Here is a 23,357-nt window from a genome sequence, read left to right on the forward strand (position 1 = left end):
TCCTTTATTTATTTCTTTATTCATTCATTCATTTATTTCTTGGGGATAAGATCTCTAGCCCAAGTTGGCATCAAGCCCCAGAGGTAGCTTCAGATACACTTCAACTTCTGATCTTCCTTGCCTTTACCTCCAAAATGTTGGGATTACAGGAGTCCATTTATTTTGTGCTGGGAATTGAACCCAGGACCTCATAGAGTCATAAATTATCAAAGCTGGAAAGACTTCTTGGTTTAATAATGACTTTCAAAGGCTTATTAGGGGACCAAGACACCAGGCTTGTGATTTTCATTCTAACATTACTTTCTTCCACAAAATTCTCTGCCTAATTTTACTACAGGGGCTTGCATGTTACCTAGTGCTTTCCATCAGGACCTGGAAAGTCATCATAGTTTGCTTATCAGACTTGAAGTAAGTATGTGAGATGACAGTCAAAACCAAAACCGTTAATAAACTGGATCCAAAATGCAGTCTAGCAGAACTGAATGTGATCTTGCATTTGAGACAGAAACCAATTGCCTAAGTATGAACGGAGAACCCAGGTCTATCATAGTTTATGTGAAAATGCACCTGTCTTTATTTGACTCCTGTTAAATAGAGCCCAAGATTTTAATGTAGCTATAATAAAAACAGACATATGTTCTTTAAATATCTCGATGAGCTCAAAATGGTCATGGTTGCATGGTTTCCATGGCACCCTAACTACTTGTAGGTCCCTTTGTTGGCCAGCAAAACATTGATAGACTGCTTATCTGTGAAGACTGACAGAAGGAATTGGAAAAAGCTGCCCTGGGAGTCTGGTGGAAACAGAGGTGTTATCAATGAGTGATAGCCTGGCCCAAGGGAAGGCCTGTGTTGCTAGGGAAAACATAGCTGGTAGTTACTACAGAAAGGCCAAGCTCACTTGCATAGGCACAATTAACTGGGATTTCTATCCATGGAAACTTCCCTTGAGAAGTCACTGGTTACCAGTGTCTGGAAATTTTCACAGATAATCTAAATTAAGTGAATCAGATTGGTGTAGGAGGGATTTCTGCATGGGCTGGAATATCACATTATTGGTTTCTAAGAAAACTTGCAATTTAAAATTCTTTTAATTTTCAGCCTTTGGCTAAGATCAAGTATAAAGTTATCTTATTTTTATTTATATTCTTTGGTAATTTCATGATAAAAAATTATCTGATCTTCCATGGTTGCTCTCATTTTGCTTAGAAGTAAAACCCTAAAGTTTACTCAGATTCTTCAAATTCAGTCAACTGTCCTAGAAACAGTCTGATGGCATGATCACCAGCCTCAGTCTGGTGCAAAGGAAGTGTGTAAGCCATCATTAGTCAGGTGAAGACTGACTGTGGCCCTACGTTAGAAATCCCCTGTCCCCTTTCCCTACCCCATAGCCTTAGGTCTCTAGGAAGAAGTGTGCTTTGAGTTCAATATAAAATCAGAACTAGCCTATGGCGACCAGTCACTGGTCATCTCTCTGTGCCTGAAATTAAAGTTCCCCAAGTCTTTGTCATCCTTGAGGGAATTTCCTCTTTCCATTTCTCCTCCTATAAAGCTATACCTTTCAGGATGTTTTTGGATTTTCCCTGGATGGCTCTTAAATGATTCACTGCTTGTTCACTCCATTTATTCAATATTAAATCCAATTATTTTCTACATAAAATAATGACCATACCTCATCCTGAACATCAAGTTCTTCCTCATTCTTCTCTGTTTCCATCAGTTCAAGAGGATCTTTACAGTCTTGAATGAGGGTGATCTTGACAAAGAATATACACAGTTTTTATTGGAAATATAATAACATCAAATATAGCACATACCACTGAAATGATTTGAAGCTTCGCTGATACTGTCATCTGTAATCTATGGATTTCAGAATCCTCTTCTAATTTCTTGCTCCTTCATATTTCTCATCTTAGGAGTTTCCCTCTACCATTTTTTAAAAACATTCAAACTGGTCCAGTTTTCCCCTGTGTAAACTCCTTTAACAGCTTTCTTCTCTACCTCTGAAGTATGTACCTCTTAACAAGACACCCCAACAAGCAGTCAATAGTGCTTGTCTTTTGACAGCTAAGCTAAGAACACTTAATACAGCTTTGAGCACATTTTGATTATACCACAGTGGGCTGGTGACTCAGGACAATATAGGATCCCAACATGAATTTAGTGGAATTTAATTTTATTGGAGGAGGAATTGACTGTTTAGGACATTTCTGCTTTTCAGGGATAATGTATAATTTAATCCTTTCCATGGAGGATATCATGTAGCCAGAAGATTTCTCCAGTCCCTTCCAGCCCTGAGGTCCTGCAGCCACTTATAAAATAATCACTCATATGTTTAATATTATTTACAAACTGTATGGCCTATTGGCTCAGGCTTCTCACTAACTAGCTCTTACAACTGAACCCATAACTATTAGTCTATGTACCACCACGTGTTCCTTGGCTTTACCTGTGTCCCATTATGTGTTGCTCCTTGGGCAGCTGGCTCGTGTTTCTCTGCCTCTGCCTTTCTTCTTCCTGTCTCTCTCTTGGATTTCCTGCCTGGCTATAACCTGACTTGCCATAGGTCAGAGCAGCTTATTTATTAACCAATGGGAACAACACATATTCACAGCATACAGAAAGACATCCCCCAACACAATACAACTTGCATTTTTCTTGTTCATTGAGGACATTTCTAAAGTAATACCAAGTGTATACCAAAGCTAAAATGTCATCCTAAAGTACTAGTTTTCTACTTTTTGTCTCACAAACAGCCCAGTGCTCTTTCTTGATGTGAAAGTCAGTTAAAGGCCAAGTCCCTGTACAAATGGTCTTAATATGATGGAATGGTAGATGCAGATTGTGGCTGTGCTAGGATAAAGCTACAGTAAATCTCTGCATCTAAATATCTGAGCAAGCGACTTTCTGAAGGAAAGGAAACCACTGGGTGAGGATGGGTCAAGTTTCACGATGGACCCTGTGGAGACAGGCAAGTTTCCCAGTCTCACTGGAGCCAGAAATGCTCTGCCCACCTTGCAAGCAATCATTTATACTCTAGCTAACATAGACTAAAAGTGAAAATCTAGGCCGACCACTCACAGCACCTCACTGACTGAATCAGTCTAGTCTGATATAGTGAGTGCACTGTTCCTCATTCAGCTTTATCACATTTGTGGCCTAAGATTTTACATCAGAAAGGGTGCTAACAAATCACAGGACTGCTTTCCTGTTGAGAAGGAACTTGGTGCCGTGGTTTTGTTTTACTTTTGATGTGTGGTCTCAAAAAGCTATATGAGCCAGCTTTGTTTTTTTTTTTTTTTTTTTTTTGTTTTTTTTGTTTTTTCGAGACAGGGTTTCTCTGTGTAGCTTTGCGCCTTTCCTGGAACTCACTTGGTAGTCCAGGCTGGCCTCGAACTCACAGAGATCCGCCTGGCTCTGCCTCCCGAGTGCTGGGATTGTTTTTAATCTAGGGTTAAAATTTTTTTTAAAACATTTATTTATTACAGTATTCTGTTTGCTTGTATCCCTGCAGGCCAGGAGAGGGCACCAGATCTCACTACGGATGGTTGTGAGCCACCATGTGGTTGCTGGGAATTGAACTCAGGACCTCTGGAAGAGCAGCTAGTGCTCCTAACCTCTGAGCTACTTCCAGTCTGGGTTAGAAATTTTTAAGTTGGATAGGAAACAAAGGTGGTGAATTTTAGATTAGCATCTTACATGTAGCTTTCCTTTTTTAAAGAAAAAAATTTTATTTATTTTATGTGTATGAGTGTTTTGTCTACACATACATATGTGTGCCAAGTGTATGCCTGGTACCCACAAAGGCCAGAAGAGGGTATCAGATCCCCTTTGACTGGAGTTACAGAGAGTTGCAAGCCACCATGGGGGTGCTAGAAACTGGAGGAGCACCCAGTGCTCTTAACCACCGAGCCATCTCTCCAGCCCCTAGCTTTTCTTTTTAGTAGGTATGGACACTTGTGTATTTGAGATGGACACTTTCAATAGCTTGGGCTGCTCTTTTCACCAGGAACATTGGCAGAACATCCTCTGTACTGACAGCTAAAAAGAATAATGCAATAGTTTCTGAGTTAGTTTTACTCCAAACACCAACTTCTAATCTGTAATAAAAGATCTGCTTATCTTAGCCTTAGGAAACATCGTAAATAATACAATATGATTATGTTAAAAGGATAATTGTTTTTCATGTGTTAATGGTAATTTAAATGGAAGATGTTCTCCATAGGCTCATGTATTTGAACATTTAGTCCCTAGTAGGTAGCACTGTTTGGGGAGGTTATGGAACATTTAGGTGGTGGAGCCTTGCTAGAGAAAGAATGTCACTTGGGGCAGGCTTTGATGTTTCATAGCCTTGCCCCACTTCCTGCCCTTTCTGTGTGTGGATAAAATGTGACCAGCCAGCTTCCAGCTCCTGCCTCTGTACCATGCCTTCCCTGCCATTGTGGGCCCTCTGGAACTGTGAACTAAAGTAAACTCTTAGTTGTGGTATTTTTATCACAGCAACAGAAAAGAACCTGCTACAGTGTCTCAAATTCACCATGAAAGGGTCATGAGAAATGAGGTTCTCATTCACACCTACAGTAGACCCAGGCAAGGAGTCCAAGCAGGTTTGCCTCTTCTCACTACTTGAAAGGAGAATTGACAAAATAAGACTTCTAGGAAATGATAATGTTTCCCATTTTGTGAGAGAAAATGAACCTGGATTTGCTTATGGTTTTAATTTTTTGTGGTGGGGGGCGGTACTTGCCCGTGAGGATACATGTGTAGGTCAGATGTTAATATCAGGATATTTTCCTTTGTTGCTCTCCATCTAATTTTTTTTGAGATAGGGTCTCTCATTAAACATGGAGCCATCATGGCTATCCTGGCTGGCAGAGAGCCCTGGAATTCACCTATTTCCACACCCAAACAGTGGGGTCACAGGCACATATCACCAATGTTTGTTTGTTTGTTTGTTTGTTTTTCTTATCTACGTGGGTGCTGTGGAGCTGTCTCAGATCCTTACACTTGCACAGCGATCAAGCCTTCAGTTTTCCAAGCTCCTCATTTTTTGTTCTTTGTTTGTTTTCCAAAGATTACTTATGAATTGAATCTTAACTTCATAAATTAAGGATTCCACATTGGTATAATATATACTACATTTGTGCACACGCATCACAGAAAATCAAGATTCAGTGCTGTTTTCTAAAAAAGCATTGCAGCTAATGCCACATTTGTCAGTGAACATGCACACTGCAGAACTCAAGTCTTGGGCATCAACCTTCCTAGAAACTACTTTAGTCCTCCAGTTTTTCCAGCAGTAAGTGGTTTTATCCCCACTTTACCGAGGAGAAACTGGCTCTTAGAAGTTCAACAGATGGCCTAAAAGCCAGAGGTTAGCCTGGCTTTCAGACGAGAGTTAGGTGAATGTTTACCGTCTCTAGAAGAGAATCCTGGCCCTCCCTGGATTTAACCTGGTTCTTCAGATAGAGTATAGCATCATGAACCGTCAGAAAGAATCTGTCCTTTCTAATGTTGTCATCAAAGAACCCACACTGCTCCATCTTCTCTAGCACATCGTCTGCAAATGAAAAAGGATGTTTAGTTGCTAGAAAAAGGATTTTTGTAACATCAAATGATATCAGGTTGTTGTTTTTTTTAATTTGGTAGCACCTTTTCATTATTTTCTCATTTCTAAATTGTGACCCTGCTCTAACACAGCTGTCTTTCTTTACCAGCAGCACACAGCATGGTCAGCCCACAGTTGCTTGCAGTCTGTCTTGGTGACCCTTTTGCCAAGCCAATGTTCCCATCCCCCAGTTGCTGTGAACCTGGTTGCTGGTTCACAGCTGTGCCCTTTTCAGAGAATTTCTCTGGCCACTGGGAGCTGTATAACTTGAAGAGGCCTGGGGAGCTCCCACACACATACCTGGCCTGCATCCACTGACGGACAGATGAAGGTATAAAGTGGGGCCCTGCATAACCACCCCTGACTACAGCCACTGTGTAGTCAACCGTCTGACATCAGGTGCCTGACCAGCCTCATCTCCTGCCCTGTCCCTCTTCCCTCACGCCCTCAACCACTTGTGCATAAACCCCCATCTCAGGCTCCCTCAGAGAACTCATCCCAAGCACCAGTACCCTCCTCTACTTATAGACAAGTCACAGAGACTCATACTTGGCATTTCTCCTGTTCCAAAAGATCTTCGTTGTCTCACCTCTGCTCTCCCCAGAAACAATGTCCCCACAGTCACTAACACCACTATCAGGAAACAAGTTTCAATACTTTGCTGGCTCTATGGCACAAATTGGAAGAAATCTCTTTCAAAGCTCAAAAATGCCCTAAGCTACTGTAATAGGTACACAGTTATTTGTGGTGATGAAAAGTTTTGGAAATAGCACACAATTATTTAATGTTGTGATTAACTGCATATTTAAAGGTTACTATGATGATATTTTCTTAGACATTCTGTACTACAATACAAAATAGTTTTTTTAAATTTTGTTTGATTTTTTAGAAGGCCTTTAGACATCATATATTCACATTCCAAGGGAGGAGATGTGGGGCAAGTTTGATATATGTGCACATAGGCATTTACCTTGAAGCAAAGCAAAGTACACATTCACATCAATTCTCTGAAATTCTTTGACAATCTAAAAATAGAAAAGAATTCAGTCATATTTAAACATTTGCTCAGGAGAAATGTCAACATTTCTATGGTTAATCAAGACTTTCAGGAGAGTTTATTACTGGAAAACCATAGATATTTTCAGCCTGACATAATGCTGTAGATAAAGACGTATGTGATGGGCTGGGCGGTGGTGGCTCACACCTTTAATCCCAGCACTTGGGAGGCAGAGCCAGGTAGATCTCTGTGAGTTCGGGGCCAGCCTGATCTACAGAGTGAGATCCAGGACAGGCACCAAAACTACACAGAGAAACCCTGTCTCAAAAAAACGAAAAAAAAAAATGTATGTGATGTATCTTAAGAAACAGCACACCAAGTAAGGTAGCTTGCGCTGGTAATGCTATCACTCAAAAGGCTGAAGCAAGGGGCTTTTAATTCAAGGATTACATAGCAAGACCTGTTTTTAAAAAGACTGAGGAAGAACAACATCCAATGTGTGGTAGCTAGCAATTCATAACACAGAGGTACTCAATAAATATTTGTCGAAGGAAAGAAACAATGAAGTGGTTAGGCTCCCAAATAGTTCTTGCTCATTGTAACAAAAAGTATAAGACTTACCAAAAAGTCAAATCTCACTAAACATCCAGGTCTTTGTTTTAAATGTACCAATGCCAATTATCTTGATTTCACTTTTGTACTATAGTTTTTTATACCATATAACTATTGGGAGAAATTAGGAAGGAGGTACATAGAATTTCTCTAATATCCCTCAAAACTAAGTGTGAATTTACAATGACCATTAGAAGTTTGATTTTTTAAAAAAAAATCCAAACTAATTGTCACTAGAACATAAACAGCTATTCAAGTGTGGAAGTGGAACATAGTCTGGCATTAGGACTCTATAAAACCATTAAACCAAGGGGCCAATCACTGCATAGGGAGAGATAACAACAAAGAGCCAGCGTGTGTTCTCAAATGAGCTGACAGACCTGCTGAGAGGACAGAGCCTCACAGCATATTCTCATAGTCTTTTGCCAAGTGTAAATACTCACCTACCTAGCACCCAGACCCTGGCATCAATTTCTCTCCTGCAGTGGTAGCCCTCAGCTAAGCTAAAACTAGACAGAAGCCCGTTTCCTGTGGTTATATCTCTTGTTGATGCCTTACCCTGCCGACCTCTCTCTCTGACCCTCTTGGTACCTACCTGAAGCTTCATCTAAATTTAACACTTGGGATAACACCTATTTAAAGTACACTGAAGCACCTACTGCAGTTGTTTGTACATGATTGAATGTTTACCTTCCTCTTTAGTAGAGAAACTGGGCCTACCTCATCACGAGTCTTCTGCTAGGTGGAGCAATCAGCACACATTGAAGCATCGAATGAATGAACTTGAGTTTCTGCTGTTGCTCTTGGTTCTGTGAGTGCTTCTGTCCAGCATGTTGCTTACTATTGCCCTGACTTCCTGGGTATGACCCAAGGCCTGCCCTTGCTTCTTAACAATGCCTACCTCTTCTAGTTCAGTCCTATTGCTGTTCCATAACAAGTAGAATATAATACTTAACACAAGCTGTACCACTTTTCCTTGTTTTCATGGAAAACATTTACATTCTCAGAAAAATAAAACATACTAAGTATTAACATCTTCTAAGAGACATCTGTGTGCCAGAAACTCTTCTGTATTACTTATATGTGCTGCTCACTTGATCTTCATGATACCTGTGTAGTAAATACCATCATTCTGGTTATATTACAAAAGAAGAAGCCAAGACAAAGGCAGATTAAGAAACTTGTTCTTGGTAGTGGAGGCAGGATTCACTTCACAGAGCCTGACTCCAGAGCTTACGCTCTATTGCCAAAAAGGAGGAGGGAGAGGAGGAAGAAGAAGAGAGAAGAAAATTCACTTAGACAAATTACAGAGCCCTTTCACACAGCCGAGTGACCCATTCCTTCACTTTATCATTGCCAACACCCCAAGTCTATAGTACAAACAACCAGAACCTCACCATTCGCAATGACCTCACTCCTACCACATCCAGGAAGGACACGGCTCCACAATCCAGCACCAGGCTGTGGATTGGCACTTTTGGGACATTCACTTTAACCGGGAGTTCAGAGTTCCAGTCCACTTGAATCTCAATTTCTTTGGTTGGAATATCAAGTTCCTCTGGCTCTTCAACATCTTCATCAGGTTCAAAAGCATTATTTGATGAACCAACATCACTTATGATCCCGTTCTAAGAAAGAAAACAACACCAACTTTATTGTCAATAATACAAAATACCTTTCATCAGTTTACCCCAAACTGTTCAAAAGTCCTGCATGGACCACTTAGAAAACCAATATAGCGAAATTGGATTTCTGGATGATTGTGGGACTTTTGCAAGAAATACAGAAAAGTCACAGCAAAAACTGTGAAAGTTCATGAAACTACTATTGTAGTTTTCTGGCATTGAATTTGTACCTTGTTCTTTTCAGTAAAAATAATGTTTAAAAATAGTACAGATGCTCATTTTTAATGGGGACTGCCTCTGTTTTGAGGGAGCTCTACTGGTTTCATTACCCCACCCTTCCCCTGGAGCCTACAACAGATCGGTTGTTCTGGGATGCACGTCTGTCATCCACTCTTGTGCCTCTGGGTAGCAAATGGGGTGGTTTTAATTTTAGACCATCTAACTGCTTTCATCAGAGAAAGGACCTAGAGGGGGAGAAAGATGTTGTCTCACCTTTGTTGCCCTTAATTGTCCTTTTTTGATGAGTTTCTGTATTCTCCTCAGTGCTTTCAGCCTTTTATTATAAACTCTAATGGCATCAAATCCAACCTTTGGAAATAAATGTCAGTTACTTAAAAATGTCTGGTTCTTAATGTTCCATGGCATTTGTTATCTGAGGGGTTGTTTCTCTTTTGTTGTTACTTATGTGTCTGTATGTGGATATGTGCACATGTGGGTGCTGATGTCCATGGAGTCCTGAGGAGGGTGTAAGATGCCCTGCAGTTGGAGTGACAGGGGGTTGTGAACTCCCCTACGGAATTCAAACTTGGTGCTTCAAAGAACAGTAAGCTCTCCTAACTGCTGAGCCATCTCTCCAGACCCCAGAATGGCTATTTCTTAAAAGATATTATTTTGAAAGAACCCCTGCCAGAAAAAAAAAGTTATGAGATCTAAGGGAGTAGACTCCTCTTCATCGCCAGGCACCCTACCCCACTAGAGGTGAGGAGCGAAGACTAGCAGGTGAAAGGCTCTAAGCCAGTAAAAAAGACAAAGTTGGGGTGGGGGGAACCATTTATATTGAAGTCTGTATTTTCCTGATGTCACAAAGCCCCTTTGTTATTGGGGGAAGGTCTGTTAGCTTCTCTTCGAGCTAGTTTACTCTGGAAACAGGAAAAGAGCACTCTGGCAAATTCCATATTGCAAGGATAGCATGGCACTGGAGACAAGAGCCTTTTACTCCTTTACCACATTGACACTTTTTACTTTTTACTCCAGCAGGGCAAGCCCTGTCCACTCCTCTGTGCTTACCCCTCTCAGTTAACATACTTCCCCAACACCCAGCACACCCCCTTCCTCACATGATTTGGTTGGAAAGTTTTATGTCAACTTGACACAGGCTATAGTCACTTGGGAGGAGGGACTCTGAACTGAGAAAGTGCTTTCCTATGATTGGCCTGTAGAGAAATCTGTCAGGAATTTCCATGATTAATGATTCACGTGGGAGGACACAGCCACCCCAGGCCAGGAAGTCCTCAGCTGTGTAAGAAAAGCCGAGAAAGTCAGGAGGAGCAAGCTAGTAAGCAGCCATCCTCCCTGGCCTCTGCATTAGCTCCTGCCCTGACTTCCCTCAGTGATGAAAGTGACCTGAGAGTTCTGAGATGAAATCAACCCTTCCCTCCCCAAGTTGCTTTTGGCCATGGTGTTTTATCCCAGCAATAGACACCTAAGAGACACCCAGTATCTGCAACTAAAACTTCTATTGGCTTCTTTTTTAAATATTGTATTTATGTGTGTGTGGATGTGCACATGTGTGCAGGTGCCCACAGGGGCCAGAGGGAAGCCAGATTCCTTCGAGCTGTATTTATGAGCCACTTGATGTGGGCGTAGGATCCAAATGCCTCTCCTCCGCTTGGTCAGGAAATGTTCTTAACAGATGAGCCGTCTTTCAGCCCCTCTTCTATTTCTTAAACATTTAAAACTATTTCTTAAAGTAATAAACTTACTACATGTCAGCAAAAATGTATATTTTATGAATGAAACTATTTTTAAAATAAAAGTCTTCAAGGCATGGTATTGTTCTAAATAGCTGTATCTATTTATGAAAGGCAGCTGGATTCTCTTTCCTGTCTCTGCTGGAGCAACCAGTTCACACAGCCTCTGGAACTCAGTAAATCCTAGCCTCTGACTCTGTGCTTCCTCCCTGCATGCCTCAGACCCAGTTCCAAATCCCTGTCTGTCTGTCTCCCTCTCCTCTCCTGTCCTCTCCTCTCCTCCTCTTCCCTCCCACATTGTAGGTTATATGGAGAATAGATGTTATAATATAGTTGTTTTTTCATTATGTATTTTGCTATTGTGAGACTAGGTCTAAGTCTGTAGACCTGCCTAGCCTATGCAAATCAAGCTGGTCTCAAACTTACAGCAATCCTCCTGCCTCAGTCTCTTGAATCCTGGGATTACAGGCGTGTATTACCACACCATGCCACAACATAGTTTTTAATGCCACACAGAGAACCAAGCCTAAGGCCTTATTTCTAGTTGGTCCCAATAAATAAATCAAATCAGAAAATAAGTTTTAAAAAGTCAAACTTTTAGGAATAAAATACTTACTGTGGACTTGACACATTTTTTAAAACCATCAACATTGCCATAAAAAATAGGACTAGAAAATCTCAGAATCTTCACTCCTTCAGGCTCTTCAAGCTGGTATTTTAAAAAAGAAGGAGAGAGGGAGAAAAAGAGGAGAGAGAGAGAGAGAGAGAGATAAATAAATCTGCACCTCAGATCCTCACCTGATGTTCTGCCTGTTGTGATGACATGGTAGCTCAGGGGCTGGACCTCTGAGATGGGGAGTTACGAGATAAGATGCCCAGAATCAGAGGTCATGAAATCAGTCAGAACCAGAATCAGGATCTCATAGGCTGAATCTCATAGGCTGCTGCTACCCATGTGAAGAAAAGTGGCTCTAAAGGCAATGTGACTGGTCTCTAGCCTCCACAGTTTTAATTTTGCTGAACTTCTTTGGCATGGGGTGGGGTGGGGGTGACAAAAGGGATCTGGAGGTTGTGTTTCAGAAACTTTGCCCTACCATGTTTTTTGTTTGTTTACACCCTAACACAGAGTGGCCACTCCAAGAGTGAATCCCACACAACCAGAGTCTTCTAGTCTTAAGCAGTCACAACCATATCAGTCTATCCCTTGCATATGAGAACACCTTGGCCCTGGGGTTGAGTGACTTGGGCAAAGTCTTGTCAAGACAGAGCTTAGAATCTGGAGCTCCCAAACTAGAAGCTAAGTTTCCCTATTAAGCAGCAAAGCTCAACAGTGGCGCTGAATGGTGCAATTGCACCTCTTTACAGTCTGGTTTATAAACTAGATTATTGCATGTGCTTCTGAGGGCACACTGCTCTGTTACTGTGGCATATTTTACATGGCCTCCTCATCTCCAACACCTGAACTAACTTTTCAGCTCTAGATGATAATTGGGTCAAAATTACAGAAAGGTTATGGAAATAAACAGCTACTAGAATTCCAGGTTGAATATACAGTAATCTATTTTTTTTTTTTTTCTGGAGACAGGGTTTCTTTATGTAGTCCTAGCTATCCTGGAGCTCACTGTGTAGACTGGGCTGGCCCTAACTCAGAGATCCATCTGCCTCTGCTTCCAGAGTGCTGGGATTAAAGGCGTGCACCACCACCCCTTGTCCTTATAGCAATGTTTTTTTAATATTAAGGTAAAAATCAGATATATATATAATATATTAAATATTATATATTAAATATATATTATTACATAACATATATCCATTTTATTCTTTCTTTCTTCTTGGTTTTTTGAGACAGGGTTTTTCTGTGTAGCCTTGGTTGCCCTGGAATTTGCTCTGTAGCTCTATACACCAGGCTGGCCTCTAACTCTCTGCCTCCCGAGTGCTGGGATTAAAGGCATGCACCACCACCACCACCACCACCACCACCACCACCACCACCACCACTTGATTCACTTTTTTTAAAGGTAAATTTATGTTTTCTTAACTCCCTCTGCTTTTGCCTCTTTTTTTCTCCTAGTAGCCACTAACAGTTTTGTTTGTGAGCAGCATCTGACCATCATTGTAATGCATAGTTTCTTTGTTTTTCATTTCCTGGTTCATATATTATTTCTTCCAATTCCAATGATTTAAAAAAAAATCAAATAAAGCTTTGGTGATTGAGAGCTGTAAAGATCTCTTGTTAAAGCTGAATAAAGAAATCTTACAGAGACTTCAGGCCATTTCATAAAGGCTATGGATTACAGACAGAAATATAACTTTTATTAAATGCCTGTTATATTTAATCCCTCATGATTACCCCTCATTTTACACCAAAATAACATTCAACTAGTATGGTCAAAATTCCTGTAATCAATTTATAATGAAAGGCACATTGAATTGAAAGTTCTCAAGACACTCCCAGTGTGCTGATGAACTTTCCCAACAGACATCTTCATGGCTTGCATGCACTTCGCAGGCTAAAAGAGGAATCTGTTGACTCCTTAAATTCCAGCAAGCCCCATGTGACAAGTGTCTCACAAAGGCACTTACATTTTTATAATGTGTGATACTTTTATAGATGTCTGTGCTGGGTACACTTCCAAGGCCAGTCCATGATGGGCTGCAAGAAGAAAAAAGAACATCAAGTTTTTTTTTTTTTTTTTTTTTTTTTGCAACAATCACTTTTTCAACTAAAAAGTTAAAAAGAAATAATAGATATGAAAGAGAACATCATTCTGGTGTCTGGTGTTTTGGACTTGGTCTTTATTGCTGATGACATTTTCCTGTATTTAACTCTGAAATGAACAGCTGGTGTTTGCGTGGAACTGGAGAAAGAGGAAGTAACTGTGAGCCTCTTCTGAGGGCTGCGAGATAATGAGCACTTCCGCCTGCATAACAATTACAGGGGAATCGGCAAGCTTTCTCACATGTAAATCGTCTGGAAGCCCGACCATAACTCTGAATGGCCAGCACTATTATCCTTATTTTTATTAGTTGGTAAAATGATGTTCAGAGGAGTTAGAGAAGCCATTGAGTATAGGAAGCACAGCCTTCATCTTTAGCGTATGGGTCTGTGGCTCCTTCCACTTCTTTATGACTGATGGTAACCTCTTGATTGAGTACAGTGTCTGCAAGTGATCAGATTAGTCTCTGGTTTTAGAAACAGCAGCCTGGGTGAAAGGAGTCCTGCTCGCTAACCAGACCACTGAGTTCCTGTTCCTGGTGCGATCAGATAAACTCCACGTTTCTCTAACTGTGACTGGCGACATATGCTGAATGCAGCCGCTGGAGGAGGACTGTCTGTTTGAGGTCCTCTCAGCATTGTGCTCTCTAGATCCACATTATAATTACTGGAAATTAAATACTGTGAAGGGTACTGCTTTTCATTGGGTAGGATCCTGGTTACCAAACCAGCAACTAAATTGTACCACCAAGTTTTCCCTTGGCTCACAATACTGGACTCATTTTTAAGTTAAACCTCATAAGTTAGTCTTTATCTCTTTAAAAACAAAACAAAACAAAAACAAAAACAAAAAAAACAACTTCCTTCTCAAGCAGACTCAAAAAAACAAAACAAAAAACGGGCACTGAGCATACTCAGCACAGGAGGCAATGTTGTCTACACTTTCTTCACTGTTCCCTAGTAGCAAACTGGGCCCTCTGGAAGCTAATGAACCTTTTCAGGATCCTGTGCTCCTAGGGTGCTGAGGGAGACAGCCACAGGCCTTTCAGGAAGGCACCACCATGCCAGAGGAGGGATGGCGGGCAGAGAGCTGGTGGGTGGGTTAGGAGAGGTGAGCTCATGCTAACCTGAAGACACCCATGCTGGTGTCTTCCCAGGTGTCTTCTTCTATCACTGCCCAAGCACAGGCAGAGAAGAAGCCAGATGTCTGGAAAGGCAAGGAAAAACTAAACGGGTGGGGGCTGTTCTCCCCCAAGTCCATGTGGACACATAACTAAAACCAAAGTCAGAACAAAACCGTCACCACCACAGATCATCTGCCTTCAGCTTGCCTCATCTGCCCTCATAGGCTGTTCCACCGTATGATTCATAGCTCTGCTGCTCCCACTGAGCATATGAACTAATCTTATTTACTTCACATAATTGGGTACGCGCCTCATTTGTCAGATTTGAATGAATCCTGGCTGTAATAACTATTTTAAAGCTCCCAGTTGCATAATGAGTTACTAGCTTCAAATAAGTAAAATGGGTGAGGGTATATAGAGGAGTTGACTTGTTCTGTGCTGGTGTCCAGGTCTGTGACTGGTGCCCAGTTCTGTGACTGGTGCCCAGTTCTGTGCCTGGTGCCCAGTTCTGTGCCTGGTGCCCAGTTCTGTGCCTGGTGCCCAGTTCTGTGCCTGGGGCTCAGTTCTCTGCTGGTGCTCAGTTCTGTGTTGGTGCCCTGTTTTGTGCTGGTGCCCAGTTCTGTGCCTGGTGCCAGTTCTGTGCTGGTGCCCAGTTCTGTGCCTGGTGCCCAGTTCTGTGACTGGCACCCAGTTCTGTGCTGGTGCTCAGTTCTGTGCTGGTGCCCAGTTCTGTGCCTGGTGCCCAGTTCTGTGCCTGGTGTCCAGTTCTGTGCCTGGTGCCCAGTTCTGTGCCTGGTGCCCAGTGCCTCTAATACTTACCTGATTTAAAAATGATTCAAACAAAGCAAGTCCAGTCTTTGACTGAGCTGTCTGCCCTTCACTTTAGCACAGCCAAAGGAGAGCAGGGTGGCGCATGTGAGTAAGGGCGTAGATTCAGGAGTGAGCTGCACTGGGATTTAAGTCTGCCAATTAGTAACCGTAAGCATTAAGAAAGGTCTTTAAATTTTCTGAGCTTACACTTTCTCACCTGTAGAGTAAGACTAATCAGAGCTATTCAACATTGTAAAGTGTTGTGTGTGTAAATCATACACTCATTCAATATATAATTTTATAAAAAGAAGTAATGTCTGTATGCTTATAAAAACAACCTAGGAAAATTCAGGCTGTGCTGTCTATGAGATACCTGTTTTTCTTTTGTTTGTTTGTTTGTTTTGTTTTGTTTTGTACTTACAACTGAACTCTCAGGACCACAGTCAGTAGTCCAAATAAAAGGCCAGCTAGCAAACCCAAGTCCAGCCCCAGAATGATGGACATTATGCATGTAAACACCCAGATAACCTAGAGGGGAATGGAAATGAAAAGAATTATATTAGTTCACCAGATATCAATCAAGTGATTGGAAACAAATCGTCCCAGAGATCTAGGACTGTCACATAGAAGACATCAAGGCTCTGGCTTCCCAACACTACTCCAGTTCTGCTCTGGAGTTCTGAAAGTTCAGGCTAGCCTTCGGAAACGGGGCATAATGATGTGACAGGAGCAGCCAGGACTGAGCTCTTTTAAAGACAGACATGGTAGGTCACTTACGGCATCAGTCTTATTCTGCTTCCACAGACAAGGAACATCACACACCTGCATGAACATCCCTTTCAGATTGGCAATGACGACAGCTGCCAGGACTGACTGCACAGAGAGAGTGGAGGCAGAGGTTTTCATGTGCTGACCTCTAATTTCCGCTCTTTCCCTAATAACAGTCTAGTAAAGAGAAATTGGTGCACAGAAAAGCAGGGTTTTACCTTCTGCAAGGGTTCCAGAAGCTTCCCTAGGGCAACAATGGCAATCATTACAATCCCAGCTGAGATGATGCCAGCAACCTGAAAGACACTTTCCATGAGGTGGGCTCACCCTGCTCACCACAGGTGTGCACAGGAACCTGTGCACAGACACATTTAGTACTTCCTCATCCCTCCCTTTCTGCTCAGTATTTAGAAATATGAGCATTATTTGTTAAGCCCATGCAAAATTAAAAAAAACAGAGCAATATACACCCACTATTGCTGAGAAATTAAAGAAAATATGAAAACTAACCCTGATAAAGTAAAGCTAGTTTGTCTTGAATTTCATTTGAGTGGCTGATGCCTATGAGTATGATTTAGGAGGGAAACCTTCTGGGTGTCTACCATGCCATGAGACAGAGACCCTCACATTCTTGGGAATGAATCCTTATGGCACATTAGATTCTTCTGCATTGTGGAATCAGCAGCCATAATGGTTACTCACATTGTACCTGTAGCTTATAATTGCCATGAACAACCCAGAGAAAATAAATTAAGCCATCTTGTTACAAATTCACAGCGTCACATTGGCACACCACGTCTCCTCTAACAGTTGTAGCGCAGGTTCCAAACATTAACTGAGGCAGTGGTGCAATCACAGGGTAAAGGAAGCTCGGAATCTTTACCTTCGCTGACAAAAAAAGTTCTGCTAAGATCCATAAATAGAGAGAGGCTGAGGGGGTGGGGCCTATTCCTGGTTTGATCAGTTGGCTTGGTCAGTGAATTCTCTGCTGAGACATCATGGGGCATAGCTGAGAAGACTAGAGACTCTGAAACAAAGGAGAAAGATCAGGGAACCAGAAGCAGACAGAGAGAGGAAGGGGAGAGACAACTGAGCGCAAGCACTCCCCGTGCATGGTGTCCTAGCTAAAGAAAGCAGGCACCGCACATGTAAGAGGAAAGCATTCACTCCATCTGGTACACTGGTCATTTATGTTTATATATGGGCAGCCCGGGCAATATCATGACTATATAGGTATAAAAATCTCACTTTGCAGAAGTCTAACTTCTTTTTTCTGTCATCTTCTGACTCCATGGTCCAGGATCCCAGCACCATGGTGAACAATTTCCTCTTTTGTCTAAGGAGCTAGCCTCCTCTTCCCTCCCTTCCTTCCCTCCACTCCTCCCTCCTCCCTTCATGCCTTCTGTTACTTGATCTGTATTATTGAGCCACTTACATATAGGCTCTAGGGATTGGTAAAAGGTATATTTGGAGACAGGGACAACTATCTGCACAACTCTGAGTAGGAGACTGGCCACCCTTCACCAAGGATAGTAAGTCTCTAATTATAGAGCCAAGGCTAAGTTTGATCATAATATTAAAACCTATAAGGGATTAATTATTTGAATTTACTGTATAAGGCTGGTTTGTGGAAAAACGTAGATTTTCTATCTTTAAGAAGATTCAATTCTTGGCAAGTTAATTATTGTTAAGGGAAAGGGTAATTAGAGCTATGGAGTAATTTGTATTAATTACCTTTCTATGAGCCAGCAGAGGTCAGGGGAGGGGTAAGAGAAAGGACAGGAAAGAAGGTTTAGCTCTCTACAGTCTGCAGATGCATAGGACACAGTTCAAGTCCACCAACTCGCATTCTTCTATTTGTTCTTCGACAACGGTATGCTTGGTACTCCTTAGGTGCCAGGCCCAGCACATGTGTCACAGATGCCTCAAGGTGTAGACTAATCAGCGTTTAGTAGTCAGTGTGTGCTAAGACTTTCCATTGTGGTACTTAATCCTCACAGCATCCCTTCGAGGTGGATATAACTAGTAGTTCCATTTATGCTGAAGTTGAGGCTTTGGCATAAAGCATGAGAAGCCACACAAGAGGACTTGATCATTTGTTTGGTCACAGGTCCCTGGATTTCAGTCCACGATCTTAGACTTTTAACCCTAGAACTTTATATACTTTTCAGTAATTAAATATCAAGCCATTTCTGCTTGTTTCCTTCTTCAGTGCTGAACTCCTGGCACCTTTCCCTCCTAAAAATAATACAGGCCAGTGTGTGGCAGAGGATATTAACTTACCAGAACACTATTATCCCCGAGCCCTTTGCCAAGGAGGTCACTTTACACATTATTACTGGGGCAGGCAGATAACAGCAGGAGAATGGCCATGAGTAGCTTGGATCCAGCTGCACCCACTCGGGACCATGTGTCCTGGGGAGCTTTTCAGTGCCCACCATTACAGCAAGCAGCAGGGTTCCAGCTGCTCACAGCTTCAGCTGCAGCAGGCACAGCTCTGGAACTGAGCTCTGACACACTTCCCCTTGACAGCAGAGCCCTGCTTTTGCTTTTTAGTGCATACTGGGTTCCTTTATTGCTTAAAATAAAAGGTTAAAAAAAACCTCTAAGAAATAAAATTAAATTTTACCTTAATGTAGCCAAAAAATTGGGAGAGGCCATTTTAATAGGAGAGGAACATCACATATATGTCGTGACGTCATCTGCACTATGGTGACATCATCTGTATTGTGGTAACGTCATCCATATTGTGGGTACATCAAATGTGCTGTGAGAACATTTACAGTTCTCCCTGGGAAAGTCATTGCTTTCTTGGTATTTGCTTTCATTCTTATGTCTCTGCCTTAACAAAACCCTTGAAGACTTTTTTTTTTTTACAGCAGTTTGGGCTTATTCTCTTTTATACTCTTGGAGTTTTCTTTCTTTCTTTTTCTTTTTTTCCCCTTAAACAATGTTCTTTCCTATGTCAGGAAGCTAAAGCCTTCTGAGCCTGCACAGAAGTACAGCTGAGTCTACCTTCAAGCAAACTCTGAGAGTGTTTCCTGGGCTTTCTCACCAGCCTCAGGAAGAATTAGCTGGTTTTTTGGTTACCTTGTGAAAGCAACAACCAAAAGCCATATTTAAGAGGCAAAATTAAAGGCATATTCAGAACTTCAAGAACAGAAATATCACTCAGGAAGGAGTGCCAAAATGTTACAGTAAAAAAATTCTTGTCTAATAAATTGTTCCTCTAAAAGCCTCTAGAGGAAATTCCTGACTTTTGAAAAGGAAATATGAATAGAAAGTACAATAACTCAGGCTGGAGAGAGCTCAGTGGTTAGGCGCTCTGGCTGCTCTTCCCAAGAACCTAGGTTCCACTCTCAGCACCCACAAGGTGGCTCACAGCTATCTGTAACTCCAGTCCTGGGGCATCCAACCCCTCTTCCACTGCGTATATGTGGTGCTCATATATCTGTGCAGGTAAAACACCCAGACACATAAATTTAAAAGAATATATTATAACTTGCAAAGCTGCAACGAGCTTCATTTTCCCACAGTGGTACTGGGGATGAGACTCAGGATCTCAGACATGCAGAGCAAGCATTCAGATACACTGAACTGTATCCTCAACCTTCTTCTCCCTTTTTCTTTTGAGACAAGGTTTCACATCATTGTCCCAGCTGGCCTCAAATTCATTCCATAACCCAAACCGAGATTTCTTGTACTTGGGATCAATCCTGCCTCAGACTCCCAAGTAGCTGGAATTACTGGCCTGTGCCACCAGGCTAAGCTTTGGGAAATGTTTGTTTGTTTGTTTGTTTTTTAACCAGGCTCTTGCTCTCCCTAGATAACAAACTAATAAACAGCATCATTCTTCTTTACTTATGAATGTGACTGTCCCTGGTTAACCAGGTGAATGTAGTTATGAGCCAGGTGAACATTGACACATTAGGATTTGGCAATCACAGTTTCAGGAGACTATATATGTTGCTTTTAAAGAAGTTTTTGATGAGGGTTGGGCAAGTCAAAGAGATGAGGCCCAAACTGTACCAGTTGAGGCAGCACAAGTCCCTCTCTCTTGAAGGCTAATTGTCCTGTTCAGTCTTGTGGAAGCCTCTCTCAGCCACCCACTTTCTGTTCCTTGCTCCCAGTGTTACCCGCTGTCACTGCATACCTGTGTCTTTCCCCCAGTGCTCTCCTGGACAGCAGTTCGAGACAGAGCAGTGGTTGCCACAAAACAGGAGAAGAATCCAGAGAAGACGTTGCTTATCCCAAAGGCAATGAATTCCTAAGGGAGAGACTAGGTTACAGTGCTATTGCAAAGAGAATGCTTGCCAGACCCTCATCAAGTGTTCATCAGAGGGTTGGTGGATACAGGTACCTGCTGTGCAAACCTGGTGATGTGAGCTCAAGTTCCAGAACCATGCAAGGTGAAGAGAGAGACCTGACTCCACAGAGTTGTCCTCTGACCTCCACATCTGGTCTGTGGCACACATGCACACACACATCATGTGTAATCACATAGCAATCATTTAAAAGGGAAATGAATTACCAAGAGTTACTTGGCCACTTGAAAAGCTCTTTGTCTAGCATAATAGTTAACTTTTATATTGTCTTTGACCTGACTGAATTAGCATTTTTTAATTAGTGCTTATGCTGGTTAGTTTTATGTCAACTTGACACAAGCTAGAGTCATTTTGGAAGAAGGAACCTCATTTGAGAAAATACCTACACCAGAGTGGCCTGTGGCCAAACATGTAAGGCATTTATTTTTTCTTCCTTCCTTCCTTCCTTTCTTCCTTCCTTCCTTCCTTCCTTCCTTCCTTCCCTCCCTCCCTCCATCTCTCTCTTCTTTCTTTCTTTCTTTCTTTCTTTCTTTCTTTTTCTTTCTTTCTTTCTTTCTTTCTTCCCTTCCTTCCTTCCTTCCTTCCTTCCTTCCTTCCTTTCTTTCTTTCTTTCTTTCTTTCTTTCTTCCTTTCTTTCTTCCTTTCTTCCTTTCTTCCTGTCTTTCTTTTTTCTAGACAAGGTTTCTCTGTATAGCCTTGGCTATCCTGGAACTAGCTCTGTAGACAGATAAGGCTGGCCTCGAACTCACAGATCTGCTTGCCTCTGCCTCCCAAGAGTTGTGATTAAAGGTGTGCACCACTACTGCCCAGCTTGTAGGGCATTTTCTTGATTAATGAGTAATTGGAGGGCTCAGCTTACTGTAGCAGTGACATCCTAGGGCTGGTGGTGGTCCTGGGTGCTATAAGAAAGCAGACTGAGCAAGTCAAGGGGAGCAAACCAGTAAACCATACTCCTCTATGGCCTCTGCATCGGTCTCCAGCTTCCTGCCCTGACTTCCCTGGATGGTAGACTGCAAGCTGGAAACTGAAATAAAACCCTTTCCTCCTTAGGTTGCTTTTTGGTCATGATGTTTTATCAAAGCAATAGAAACCCTGACCAAGACAATGTCACTTTAGCTTATTTCTTAAGAAGCAGAATGACTTAGTTTGCATATGTGGTGATATATTGTGTACCCTAATAAACTTATCTGGGGATGAGAGGACTGAGCCAGTCACTAGATTAGACATAGAAGCCAGACAGTGGTGGCACACACCCTTAATTTTATCACTTGGGAGGCAGAGATCTGTCTGGATCTCTGTGAGTTCAAGGCCACACTGGAAACAGAGCCAGACAGTGGTGGCACATACCTTTTATCCCAGTACTGGGAAGTAGACACGCCTTTAATCCCAGGAAGTGACGTCAGGGCAGAGAAAAGTATATAAGGTGTAAGGAAACAGGAACTCACTCTCATTCAGCGGAGGATTTCATAGGGGTAAGAACTAGTGGCTTGCTCTCTGCCTCTCTGATCTTTCAGCTTTTACCCCAATATCTGGCTCTGGGTGTTTTATTAATAAGACCGTTTAGCAATTTGTGTTACATGCATATTTCAAAAAAAAATTTAATTAGCAAGTACAGGAGAGAAATCAACTCAATAAAGGCCAGTGAAAGAAAACATCAGTTTCCTTAGATGATACCAAAATCTCCCCCAGTTGTGTTTTCTTTACTTGTTTTTAGCCTTATAAACTCAGCTCAATAAATAGGTGACCATACCTGGTTTCCATCGATGAGATAATCATGCTTGGTGGCATAGACTTTTCCTACAGACACAGCAATAGCATAAGCCACCACAGCAATTGAAAAGGATGCAGCCAGCATGTCAGAAAACAGGCCCACAGACGGAAGTGCAGGAGGCAAGAACCTAGTAAGTGAAAAAATCTTGTGAAGATTTGACAGCTTTTTCCCAGCTTTACCAAATGCTGTGTCTACTCAGTCACATGGTACACACACAAGGACATGACCCAAGCAAACAGAAGCACATGGGATGCATAAATAAGAACATCTGCTTTTTTTTTTTTTTTTCAAGACAGGGTTTCTCTGTATAGCTTTGCGCCGTTCCTGGATCTCGCTCTGTAGACCAGGCTGGCCTCGAACTCACAAAGATCCGCCTGCCTCTGCCTCCCGAGTGCTGGGATTAAAGGCGTGCGCCACCACCGCCCGGCATCTGCTTTCCTAGTTTTTAACCAGAAGTTAGTGTTAGCTCACTGGCTGTTGGAGAGAATTTTTTGTTTTGTTTTTATACTCTGACATGAATAAATCTGTCACTATGGATTCTTTACTACAACTCCATCCATGCCACTTCACATGTAACATTTTTCCTCACATAATTTCACCTTCAAGGTTCTTTGGCAATACAAGAGATTCTAGGTATGTTATAAATTTAGTCTGTGTGAAAAGATGTCAATTCTGTTGAAGAAACAAAGGCTATATGACACTGAAAGAACTCAGCAGGAAGTTCCAAAGAACCATGACATTTAAATCTTAATTTTAAGACAGAAAAAACCCTCATCCCACATTAAATGTATATGATTATAATCATCCCCCACAGTCAGTAAAAAAAAAAAACACTGTGTTTTCACAGACTATTCAACAAAGCCAAAGTTTTTCTATAAACTATTCAAAAATGAAACATATAAACATGATTATGAAATTTGTCCCCAAATGTAAAAGCTTGGAGGAAGAGCTTCATTTACTTCTAGAATATCCGTATTGTGCAATCCCAAAAGTCCCCAGTCATTAAAACAAATCCCACCACCTGTGTATCT

At 41.8% G+C, this 23,357-nt stretch overlaps 1 protein-coding gene across 3 annotated transcripts in view; it reads right to left on the reverse strand.

Moving 5' to 3' along the window:
• Slc26a4 (solute carrier family 26 member 4) overlaps window positions 1–23,357 on the reverse strand; it is a 54,041-nt gene that overhangs the window by 3,934 nt on the left and 26,750 nt on the right. Inside the window, exons 8-19 of one of the 3 annotated variants that reach the window (XM_052738277.1) lie at window positions 22,306–22,453; window positions 20,384–20,497; window positions 16,449–16,526; window positions 16,285–16,335; window positions 15,884–15,990; window positions 13,396–13,465; window positions 11,429–11,521; window positions 9,335–9,430; window positions 8,615–8,845; window positions 6,579–6,633; window positions 5,415–5,560; window positions 1,673–1,756 (exon numbers count right to left, since the gene is read on the reverse strand). In XM_052738277.1, the coding sequence (XP_052594237.1) occupies window positions 1,673–1,756; window positions 5,415–5,560; window positions 6,579–6,633; window positions 8,615–8,845; window positions 9,335–9,430; window positions 11,429–11,521; window positions 13,396–13,465; window positions 15,884–15,990; window positions 16,285–16,335; window positions 16,449–16,526; window positions 20,384–20,497; window positions 22,306–22,453 (1,273 nt within the window). Of the gene's footprint in view, window positions 1–1,672; window positions 1,757–5,414; window positions 5,561–6,578; window positions 6,634–8,614; window positions 8,846–9,334; window positions 9,431–11,428; window positions 11,522–13,395; window positions 13,466–15,883; window positions 15,991–16,239; window positions 16,336–16,448; window positions 16,527–20,383; window positions 20,498–22,305; window positions 22,454–23,357 lie in introns of all 3 variants that reach the window. The other 2 variants (XM_052738276.1, XM_052738278.1) reach the window with 2 other exon arrangements.

This window comes from Peromyscus californicus, unplaced genomic scaffold (genome assembly GCF_007827085.1).
Source record: "Peromyscus californicus insignis strain IS unplaced genomic scaffold, ASM782708v3 Scaffold_15__1_contigs__length_86483966, whole genome shotgun sequence".
NCBI lineage: Eukaryota > Metazoa > Chordata > Mammalia > Rodentia > Cricetidae > Peromyscus > Peromyscus californicus.